Source organism: Pagrus major, chromosome 12, assembly GCF_040436345.1.
Source record: "Pagrus major chromosome 12, Pma_NU_1.0".
Classification (NCBI taxonomy): Eukaryota; Metazoa; Chordata; class Actinopteri; order Spariformes; family Sparidae; genus Pagrus; species Pagrus major.
In genome coordinates this window covers 18,181,481-18,193,522 of record NC_133226.1, presented here as the reverse complement: position 1 = coordinate 18,193,522, position 12,042 = coordinate 18,181,481, and the positions used below count along the sequence as shown (strand labels likewise).

The window sequence follows — 12,042 nt, the reverse complement described above, 5'->3', positions numbered from 1 at the left end:
TTGATGATAGAATTGCACAGATAAAAAGCTTGTTCCATGTTATTTTGACTGAGAATTCATGGGGTTACTAGGGCGACTGTGTTATCTCATGGATTTTCACAGAAGTGGTCTTAAGGAACCACCTCTCAGACAGGCCTATGCATTCGACCGAGGCAACTATTCTCTTTATGAGCACATGTGTCCTTTTGCCCAGAGAACTGATAACGCAGGATCATTTCCATCAAGATGGATGGCTGTGCACATTTTTTCACTTCTCGCTAACATGCTGAAACCCCAGAACCTGATGAAATCTTTCCATGTTGACCTGGAGGTCAGCTTTCAATTGGAAGTGGTCAATCAAGGGTGAGTTTCCATTTGGGCCAGCATGACCATAAATCTCCTTTTTTCCCCTCACTCGCCCTTGCCCGCTACAGGCTGCCATTTCAGCAAGTGCCATGGTCTTTTTTCTCTCTCTGACAGACTGAGTTTCATCTATTGATTTGGGGCGGCTTGACTTTATTCTTCTTCTGTATTTAGAAGGGCCTTTGCTGCATTGAACTGTTTTACAAACACAGTGTGTAACACTATAAGAACCAGCTTAAGATTTCAGCCTTGATACAGTTAGAATTTAGGGGACGCTGTGATAAATGTTTTGAGATCCGGATAAAAGAGGAAATTTGGTGTTGGGTGCTATCAAACCCTACATATTGTAAAAAGAGAACCCATTATATGAAAACTTAAATGTAAGAAAACACAACAGTTTATTAAGAAAACCCCGTCCCCACAATAAGTTCACCAAAAATTGTCCACAAGGTCAGTCCAACTCAATAAGAGACTCCTTGTACAGCCGGCCTGTCCAACTGAAATGTCCAAAAGCCAAAATGGAACATGTCCCATTGAAATGTCCAAAAGACAAAAATGGAACATGTCCCACTGAAATGTCCAAAAGACAAAAATAGAATTAGTTCAACTGAAATGTCCATCAGCCAAAAATGGAATTAGCCCCTTTGAAATTTGCAAAAGCCAATAATGTAATTTGTCTCATCGAATTGTCCAAACACCAAAAAGGGAATTAGTCCAATTGAAATGTCCAAAAGGCAAAAATGGAATTTGTCCCACTGAATTGTCCAAAAGGCAAAAATGGAATGTGTCCCATTGAATTGTCCAAAAGCCAAAAAGGGAATAAATGTCCTCCCCTTTAAAATGCAAATATATAAACCATGAACTACACTGCATTGCAAAAAGAAAAAACCCAAATAGGATCAAACTCAAGCAACATGGAAGTGGGAATTGATTGCCCAGCCTTGAATTGATCTTCAGCTCCTCTGCTCAGTGGTTGTTGTCCTCTCCTCTCGCTGAAATCCTTTAACATCCACATAGCTCCCTTACCATTAAAACTACTACTATAAAGAGCTAAATGTCTTTACTTTTCTTTATTGTAAACACCAAGAGGCTTGAAAAGCATCCATCTCCCTCCGAAAACCTCTCATCCCCCCCCCCCCCCCCCCCAAAAAAAAAAAGAAAATTCCTTCTTTTGTTCTTTCGACCATACCCCCCTACACCTGTGATTCTGTACAGATCGCCTTGACCGGTGTTAGCTATTAGGAAACTTTACATGGCAGACAAGTAAAACCAGATGTGACAAGGAGAGATCACACCAGTTGTTCGAACTTGCAAGCGATTCCAGTATTAAACCATCCATGCTATATATATCTTTTCTCTAACACTTGTGGCGCTGTCACAACACGTTAAATTGTTATAATGTGTGCATGCATAATAGGGGTGATGTATGCAAAAACGTGTTAGATTGTAATTAAAAACATAATATTATTGTATTATGTGTTCATTATTAAACATGTAATATATTTATAACTGAATAAATGGTTCACAGTAGACTCACAAAATGTAAAACATACTTGATTTTGAAAAGCTGTTAAAATCCTGATGTGTTTGTTACAACTAACACACTGTCTTATATATATTTGTTGAGTGACATCATACCTCTTAAATGGTTGAATATTCAAATGATAAATAAGCAACCCACAAAAGCTTGTGTACTTTACCTCTCACTTTCAACAGTTTGTTTCTGAATCAGCAGATTGTTCATTTTAAGCAGAGTGTGAAGCAAATATGCACCTCCCAATACAAACAGATTTGCATTATTTCTGCATTTAAGGATGCTAGACGTAATTTCTGTGATAAATCTCGGCTTTTGATCTCAGACGTGCACACAGCACATCTTGACACTTTGAGGGCAGTTGTATCTTTTGTAGCTGAAATAGAAATGTCAGAGCTTGTCATACGTCTCTCCTCCCCCTCTCCAGGGTTCTTGTAAAACATGTGATTTCTGCAAGAGCATGCAAAGGGTGTGTACGCGTGCTCGTGCACGAGTCCATGGGTTTATGTGTGCGTGCACGCACGCGAATGTGTGACACGAGCACAGCATCTCACCAGCCGAGGCCCTACTGCCACTGCTGTGCGGGGACACATGGCAGCACACGACGGAACAGCTTGAATAGCGCTATGGAAGTGCACAAGCAGCCAACAGCAACCACATCGCATATTTTGAGCTAATATTCAGTGTGTTTGAGAGCAGTCTGCTAATTCAAATAATATATACTTCAATCAACTGGCATACACTCGCACTCTGAGGGCATCATTCCTAAAAAAAAAAAAATCAAAAATACAAAATTGCCTTTGCCCCACTGTGATCTTGCACACAGCGAAAGGAGAAGAACAGTAATCACTGACTTACTTTTGCTCTGACTCAACGTGTGTGTCTGTGTCCAGTGTGTAGCACAACTGGCAATAACTCAGCACCATGGAGAGCTCATCTACCTCTCCAGACTGCTGGCCCTCCTCAATACAGCAATTGCTTCAACATGCAATTTCAGCAATCCACCCCCCCTTTTTTCAGGCGGCAGGAGCAGCGAGCTCTGAATGCCAAGACCATTTTTATATGTAATTTATGCTTTTACAGTGATTACCGCACCTGCATCCTCCTTTGCTTCTTGTGTTAACAATATGAATAAGTGGGTTTCTTCAAAGCGAACACTATAGATATTGTGTAAAGCACATTTGGTTCCGCAGGTCTTTCTGTTCCACACAGATAGAGCGGAGTGTATCACGTATGCGTATGCAGGCACTTGTATGTTAATATGTTCTAGGAAATGGGATTTGCCGCATCTCTGTTGTTCTGCTCTTTCAAATATATGCGTGCCCAAGTATCAATGTACTATAAAAAAAAAAAAAAACCTAACTTGGCATTCTTTGTACTCGATGTTGGAAATGAAAGTATGTTTGAGATGGAAATGCTGATCAAATTGTCCCAAACAATTATCCCCACACGCAAATATTTAAACAAGATTGTACAACCAAATTTGGAGTCGACGGTCCTGTTTGAAAACACAGGCTGCTGCCTGCGAGTGTGCTGAGAACACTTATGATAATCTACGATAATCTACTCAGCGCAGACACAGCAACACATTATCCATTTGAATGCTAAGTACGCCTCATTCAGAACTTTAAAAAATGCTAACATATTCTGAGAGCTGAGAGTAGCTCCTGTGGAACATGTTATCCTCTGTCAGGCCCTGCACACACACACTGTCAAAGACCTAAAGCGCTTTATGTAAAGAAATGAAAAGTGGATAAATAGCTACTTTAGCTGCACCTTTACCTCTTAGTTGTGGAAGAGGAGCTCTTGTGTGAAATGAGCCAACGCAGCAAATCTTAAAGCTATATGCCCCCTCGGCTCTGAGTATCTTAGGATCAGCAAGGCGGACTGGGCAGCCTGGACTGAAGAGAAACAGGCAATCTTCCAGTTCAGAGGTCTTTGGTTTCGTATCATGGCTGCAACGATAACCTCCAATGGTAATTTAATGCCCCCATTGAAGTAATGCACTTTATTGCACCAGTGGATTAAGTAATGATTATTTTGCGAAATTGCGGCCACACAATGGTCAATTAATCTTTAATGAAACTGTAACTTATGAGGCGAAGCGTGGCATTGCAATAAGCAGGCAACTGCTTGCCAAGGCAGTTACAAGCCTCAGTTGCGGCCTACACTCCCCATCTATCACCATGTAAAAATAGAGCACTCTGGAAAGAGACGTAATGAAAAAAAGGCAAAGTCACAGTTGCAGAGTCTCCGTTTTTAGCATTCATGGAATGTTTGCGGGCCTATATCCTCCGACGTACGTGGAGGAAATATATCAGCCTCTGATGTATGCAATGAGATTAACTGCCATTTTGAGGTGCTATTTATTTAGAGCAAGCCAGGCATAGGGGTTGCAGGGAATTATGTGCACTGACAGAGCATGAAGTTGGAGGTTATCAAATGGCTGCACGGGAATTCCAATATGCATCTATTCATTTTATCGGCAGCTCTTTAATGATGGTAAGTGTAACTCCCGACTTCAATATCTAGTGTTTTCCTCAACAAACACCGACCTCAGAGCCATATAAACTCCAGCTTTATGGCCCAATCATTCTCAATGTTTTCACATGTTACCGCGCTAACACGGCAAAGCTGCAAAAGTCACAAAGATAAATGTTTTTACTCTGATTAGTTTCTCATTTCATTTTCGGCCCGAGGGCTCCAATTCTCTTACACATTCCCCACCGCACTAACAAATGTTGATGGATTTACTTTTATTGCATGACATCATTTCTACACTGGAGTGGGAGGACAAGACATCAAATTTCCAATACTTGAGTTTGGTACGTGCTCGTCGGGAGAATGTAGAGGGGAGCAGGAGAGGTGAAGAAACAGGAATGAGGAGAGTGATTGATGGAGTGAATGAGAGCCAAAGGATGGTGGGGGACGAGTCAAGGGGCATGTGCATGAGTGTTGCGGGAGTAGGAGTGAGCGTAATGAAGTAAGACAGCAGAGATGTGTACAGAGACGGAGTGAGGGGTAGAGACGGGGAGAGAGGCAATGGAAAGAGAAGGGACAGTGAGAGGAGAGTGGAAAACAAGAGATCGCAAGACTGATAGTGCTGAGCTGAATGTCAGCATCCCGAATGGTTCCTTGTGCAATCTCCCGGTACCAACACATAGATATCAGAAAAAAAAGTAATGTCTGTCTGTGTGTGTGTGTGTGTGTGTGTGTGTGTCTGTGTGTGTGTCTGTGTGTGTATGTGTGGATGGTAGGGTTGCGGGATATGAGGTATGCTTAGACAGAAGAGCGAAAGAGGGAGGGCTGAGGCACTCGGTGTTATTGTGCACCCGGCCGCTGGCACCGGCACTGTCAGTGAGCAGCGTTGATCCGTGAACTTGCCATCTGGATTCTCCCACAAATCACATTAAAGTTTCAAGCCCAGGAATACATCAAGCTAAATGAATATTGGATCCAGGGGCCGCAGACAGGCCTGATGGAGAAAAAGCCTCATGCAACCCAACTCTTTTGTGGTCAGACATGATCCATCCATCCCCTTTACTCCCTCCAGCCCTCCCTCCTTCCGTTCCCAACGTCACCGATGGGCAGGGGTTCTGATGAGTGTGTGGAGCTGAAGGGGAACCAGAGATACACTAAGCAAGTAAAGGTTGTCATGAGCATAGTTGAAAGTATTATTGTGCTGAATAAATGGAGCAGTAAAAAAAGTTGCTTGGTGATAGCTGCGTATTTGATCTCAAATCATGATTACACAGAAATATGACCTCAACTGTTAGCATCAGCTACTCATAGATATGACTAACAAACATTGCCGCGTGAATACATAGCACGGATCACTTTTGTTCAAAGCCTGTCACCATGACGATGGATGTCGAAGTTGTCCTGTTTCAGAGCCAAATCTTGCTGCATATCGAGACATTCATTTGCGTCTAAATTACCCACAGTTTTCAGTTCAGTGTATGTTGTGGGTGAAAATAAGAAGTGTTAATTGCCACATGCATATGCATAATATGGGATACCATTTGACTCAGTGACAGCCCCCTGAAAATGACTCATGTGTTCAGTATGAAATTATATGCTTACTTTCCCTTTCATCCCGGCTACATTATGTCGCTTTTTGCATAAACAGGCTCCTATTTTCACCCAGAGGTGAAAACAATATGTGAGCGAAAAAATAATGCAATCATTCATCATTCAATAACATGTTACGTTCTGGTTCCTGGTTGCATATTTTCTGCTGAGGCACTGTTTGTGCTCAAGTAAAACCTATTAAGAAAATATTGCCTCGCCAAGCTGCTGTTTCATACGAGAAGGAAAGAAAAAATCTATTTAGTTCTTTTCCAATCCAGTGGCTCGTAGAGCTAGGGATTTATTTTACCGGGGCCTGGACAGAAGAGAAAAGGCTTTACTGTTTTCTGTCCAAGCTTCAATTCTAGGAGATCCCCGGGGTGAGATATGGATTGGCTCGCTTTCAAAAAATTATAAATACCATGTCTGTGGTGAGAGTGAAGAGGTACTTTCAGCCTCAGCCACAAATTGGCCTCTAGATTACAAATTTGGCCATCACCATTAGTGTTTAATAAGCTGAAGGCTGCAAAGTTGGGAATGCAGACCACAAGCGAATGATAACATGAATAGTTCCCAGAAAAGCACATGTGCGAACAAAGGGAATTCTTTGCGGTACGAGAGCCGGTACTAATCACTGTTATACGCTCTCACATCATGAGTGACTGGCAGCAGCACAGACAGCTCCAGTCAAGATTTAAACTCATAGTCGAGATTTGAAGCACATCCCTAAGAAAAATAAATGAGCGCTCATAACACAAAGCAATCTTGGAGGGTAGTCAGCCATTTCACAGCCCCGTTTCCCATTCTGGTTCGACTTTTTCTCATAAAATGCGTATGTGATTCAATTCTTACTTTAAACACATCAGTATGTATACATACTATACAAGTATACATTTAATATATACACACAATGCTGAGAAAGCTATTCACCTCACACTGGGTTTTTTGGCTTTTGGCGTATTTCTCAGATTCATTTTGTCAGATCTTGTTTGGAGCTTTTGTTAAAAAAAAAATAAAGAGACAACAATAAAAGAAAAAGAGTGTTTTATTGTTCAGTGCACTTTCGTGATACAACCAGCTCGAAGGTTTTTCTTTTGTCACTAATTCCTTCACTGATTTTCAACACAATAAAAGGATTGAAATTAGTTTTCTTTTTCTTGCATTGTACTTTTTTATTCTGCTTCACTAAAACCTCCCATGTATCTCTGTTTCAGGTCTGCAGGTCATTTTCCCAGAATACCTGCAGGAGAAATTTGTCCAGTCAGCTCTGAGCTACATTATGTGCAACGGAGAGGGCGAGTATGTGTGCCATGAAAACCAATGCATCTGTCAGTGCGCCGACGAGTATCCCCAATGCAACTGTCCCATCACCGACATCCAGATTATGGAGAACACCCTGCTGGGGATGTCTGAGTCCTGGGCTTCCTCTTACAAAGACTTTGAGAACTCTGGTAAGCTGGAAACGCATCCAACTTTTATTTAGCATTGCACTTATGAAAATAATATACAATCTGTTGTGCAATATTGCATTAGAGATTAAGCTATATAGGGTTTTTTTTTACTGTTTTGCCAGGGGAGAAGTCCTGACATATTTAGCAATTTTTATTCTGAAATCCATTTTATCAATTTGCTTTTCAGTTAAGGTGATCTCATAATCTCGCAATGTTCTTGTTGCTTAAAGATCCTTTAAAAACACATTTCATAATTTGGCAACTTAGTCCTTCCTTGCCCCACTGCCAAATCCACATGAATAATAGAAAGGTTTTCATCTTTGTTCACTAAAGAAAGTATTCTGAAACGTTCATAGGGCTAAAAAAAGAGTCAAGGTGAAAAGGTCAAGGTGTGTGAATGGGCAGACAGTGCAACCTATTTACACCAAAGATTGGGGTTAACTTCCTGTCTCCAGCCAATGGTAAACATTGATTTCTTCTGACCATCACATTGATCTTTCCTTAACTTGTGTCAAAGTGTTTGTGGGGGCAGTAGATCAGAAAAGACTCACATGGGACATCACTGATGTGCATTGGAAAAAAAACTATTTTGTTACTTAGGTGTGACTATTTATGGTACAGAAGGAATGAATGACAGTGAAAAATGTTCAAATGCTCAAATGTCACAGCAAGCAATATTGTCTCCTATACAAAACCCCCTACTCCATTGAATCCTAATGCAGACACAAAGAGTGGCAGTAGAATACTGGACCCAGTCGGGGGAGGGGGGGAGCACAGTTTGTGCCCAGTTGTTACATGGCAAGGCACCGTGTTTATCTATTATTGATATGATATAAAAGTGTCCCAATAAAACCTGCCAGCAACAGATAAATATATTTATGCACCAAAGAAGAAAGTTAATGTGAGTCATGGAGGTCACTGAGTGCACTGCGTCTGTGAAGAGGTGCTTGAAAAAGAAGTTTGTGTGAAGAGTCCAAATAAAAGGATTTATATAAATGACCCAGAAAACAAAATGCAATTCACATGCTCAAGAAAATAAATTAAGGAATTGTTTAAGGAACATTTGTCCAAACTTAATCAAATTGTCTTTGGTTTTAAACAAAGGCATTACACCTTTTTTACTTGATTTCTATACTTCAAAAACACAAAAATATAATCTTATACAGACAGACTATATAATTTACATATGCAACCACAACAGCAGGGAACAATAAATGTCCGATAATAACCGGGTTTTTTTCCAAGAAAAGATTGGATTAGATACAGGCTATTGCTTTAAATAAATGACATCCATGTTGTTCAACATCCTGTGACACAGTGTGGTTAAATTCTCAAGCTAGTAAATTCATTATAATCACAAAAGATGTATCTCCGAACATGGTTAAATGAAAATCTAATTTAAATGTAGTGCTGTAGAAGAACCAGACTGACATTTTAAGTTTATGTCATGTTGTGTGTGTCTGCAGAGTGACAATTTTTGTTCTCACCTCCACCTACTTGGTATAAATTAAGTAAAATGAACTGGCAACTGAGATGTATCCTTTCAAGACACTTGTCTTCTGCTATTATCCGCAATTATGCACAGCACCTTCCCTACAAAGATTCCTGTTTCCTCTTGGGAAACAACTTTTTTGGCCTTGTCAGTTCCTTTTTAGAAGGGAGGAGAAGAGTTGATTTGATTTGTCCCGACTGATATCACCATCTACCACTCCCACAGATAATGCATTTTCCACTGCTTACATGGCTGCACTTTGTCTGCATTTTGCATCCATCCATAAAAACATTTGCCATGTCAGATAGATTTTTTTTTTTTTTTTACAATTGGTGCTACTAGAGCTCTGTGTTGGATAGATTTTCTGAAAGTCTGGAAAACATCTGATCCTAAATCTGCTGGCTGCAGTTGATTTGAAATGCACCATTTCGGCTTCGTACAACTACAACATAAATCTCAACATTGACTAAAGATGACCAAATCGCCATCATCGCCATGTTGATCCTAGACCATCATCACCGTGTTGATCCAGGACCATCATCACCGTGTTGATCCAGGACCATCATCACCGTGTTGATCCAGGACCATCATCGCCGTGTTGATCCAGGACCATCATCACCGTGTTGATCCTGGACCATCATCGCCGTGTTGATCCTGGACCATCATCGCCGTGTTGATCCCGGACCATCATCGCCGTGTTGATCCCGGACCATCATCGCCGTGTTGATCCCGGACCATCATCGCCGTGTTGATCCCGGACCATCATCGCCATGTTGATCTTGGACCATCATCGCCATGTTGATCTTGGACCATCATCGCTATGTTGATCCTGGATCATCATGTTAATCCAGGACAATCATCACCATGTTGATCCTGATCCATGATGTTGGCATACATTTCTGCAAACCACAATATGGTGAAACTATGGTAAAGCTCCTGTTGGTGAGATAGTTGATTTTTGATTCTCGTTTCCAACTCGTTAAATGGTGACACTTCATTGTAGGTCGGGTTGGCCACCGTCCGATAGCATCTGTATTTGAGTTGTGAGTGAGACTCAAAAATCAACTATCCTACTAACAGGAGCTTTAAGTTTCTTTATGTCGTTAAGTTAAATTTTTGGTTGTGACACGGCTGTGTTAGTTTTAGGCATGTGGAACACTTGATTAGGGTTGGGAAACGTCATGTTTTGGTTTATAATGCCAGGTTTTGTCACCACAAACACAACTAGAAATCTCTGATTCTGATGCAACAAACACAACTAAAAAAAAATGTCCAAACGTCTCATTAAAAATATCTAGTGGTTTTGCGCCTACAAATGGCATATGGGTAGCCGTCTTTCCCAGCTGTAACATTTCCACCATCCCCTCCACTTCCCTACATGAATTCAGTTCATATAGTCTATGGAGTGTGAATGTGATATGACATGTATTGTAGAAATGTTGATATGGCACGTATGACATGACTGGCGACTTAAGATTGGGAAATGGGAAATTATTGTCATTATATGTCTTGGACCCAACAAATTGATAAGGAACGGCACAAGAGGTAAGCAGGGTTACATTGTGAGAGCTGTAATCTCTAGATAAGGTGCTGGGTGACTTGAGATAAGAGTCATCCGACGGACTCTTTGGAAGCTGTATCAAGGAGGGGATCCTTGATGGTTTTGAAGCTTGTGTGAAAGGGCTTGGCAGCTGTTGAACTGGCATGAGGGAATGGCTTGATACTGGATGTCTTTCTGGTGAGGGAATCAGACACTTCTGAAAATTGAGTGCCAGAGACACCAAGCTCTTCTAGGAAAAGAGCAAGGGCGGTAACTGACATTTCTGAAAACTGGGTGGAGGAATATGGCAAGTTCAAAACAGGGGAGGAGAAAGAATCAGGCCTCTTTGAAGAAAGGGGGAGAAGGGAGCCATGACATGCCTGGGAGGAGAGTGGAGGAAATTCTGACATTTCTCGGCTGTTGCTGAAGAACTGCTCTAAACTCTGTGGTTAATGCTGTTTAACTGTCATGGAGAGGTCTGGAGGAGGGTGTTGGCTTACTTCACTGGTCCTTGCATGTTTTGAATATGGGGATGCCTTCATCAAGGAGTTGAGTATGGAGAAGCTGTGCCTTTTCTCCAAGAACATTTATATTCTCATTCCCTCCAGAATTGTGTGTGTGTGGGGGGGGGGGGGGTTGATTAGACTATGTAGATTATGCAGTTTAGCATTATCTAAATTGAGATGGTATACAGATGAAATGTGAACCCGTAGTTGAGATGATTATCCTTGTTTTAGACTGCCATTGCTAAGGAGACAATTGTTCACTTTATCATTTATAATGATGTGCTTAAATTTATCTTCGGAGATAATAATGAGCTACTCTCGAGTCATTTGACTCAATATTTTCATAATTGGCATACCAGATAAAAGATTCCTTGTCCTAGTGTATTTCCTGCTGGAATCTCAGTAACTTCTTCATGCCCATTGTTGCTGAAAAATACGAGCTCGTGTTGAAAACAAAGGTCAGAGAGCTGGGCTCACAGGCTGTCTGAGCAGACAAGCAAGAATTATCAGAGGCAGCAAGAGGAACGTAAGGACAATCATCACCACTGGTGGGAACTAATTTGTTTGGGCAGTGCTCTTCAGTTAAGTGTGTGGGAGCACAGAGTAAAGAGGGTGGTTGCTGCACTGAAGGTCTCAGTTCTCTGCAAATGCCCACAACAGAAGCAATCCAAGAAAATAAACCGACTACATATTAAAGTTAGGAAGGTGAGTCAGAATTCTGGGTTCACTGATCACTGTCACATTTGAAAATATAGAAATGACAGTCGTCTCATATTAAGTCTGATTAAATGATCCTTTCACGCAGTGTATCACAGATACATATTTAAATGTTGAATGAATTCGCCACTTTTCATCAACGTATTTTGGTGAGTTGTTTACTTACACTATCCCAAATGTTTCCAACTATGTTTAAACATAGATAAATACCTCATTTTAGTCAAGGTAACTTGTGTGTTTCATTCGGTTGTCACAGTGAGGAAGAAAAGTCCATGAGCATGACTAAACGTCACTTAGCTCATCCATGATTAATTCTGCCTGAGTCAAGTTAGATTTGTGTTGACAATTGTGGTATTTGACAGTGAAGGTAACATCTCCCATGATCCCACACT

At 41.1% G+C, this 12,042-nt stretch overlaps 1 protein-coding gene across 2 annotated transcripts in view; it reads left to right on the top strand.

Annotated features, from left to right (window-relative positions):
• brinp1 (bone morphogenetic protein/retinoic acid inducible neural-specific 1) overlaps nt 1-12,042 on the top strand; it is a 99,563-nt gene that overhangs the window by 74,328 nt on the left and 13,193 nt on the right. For both annotated transcript variants that reach the window (XM_073477432.1, XM_073477431.1), the window contains one exon: nt 7,159-7,395. In XM_073477432.1, coding sequence (XP_073333533.1) covers nt 7,159-7,395 — 237 coding nt within the window. The remainder of the gene's footprint in view (nt 1-7,158; nt 7,396-12,042) is intronic.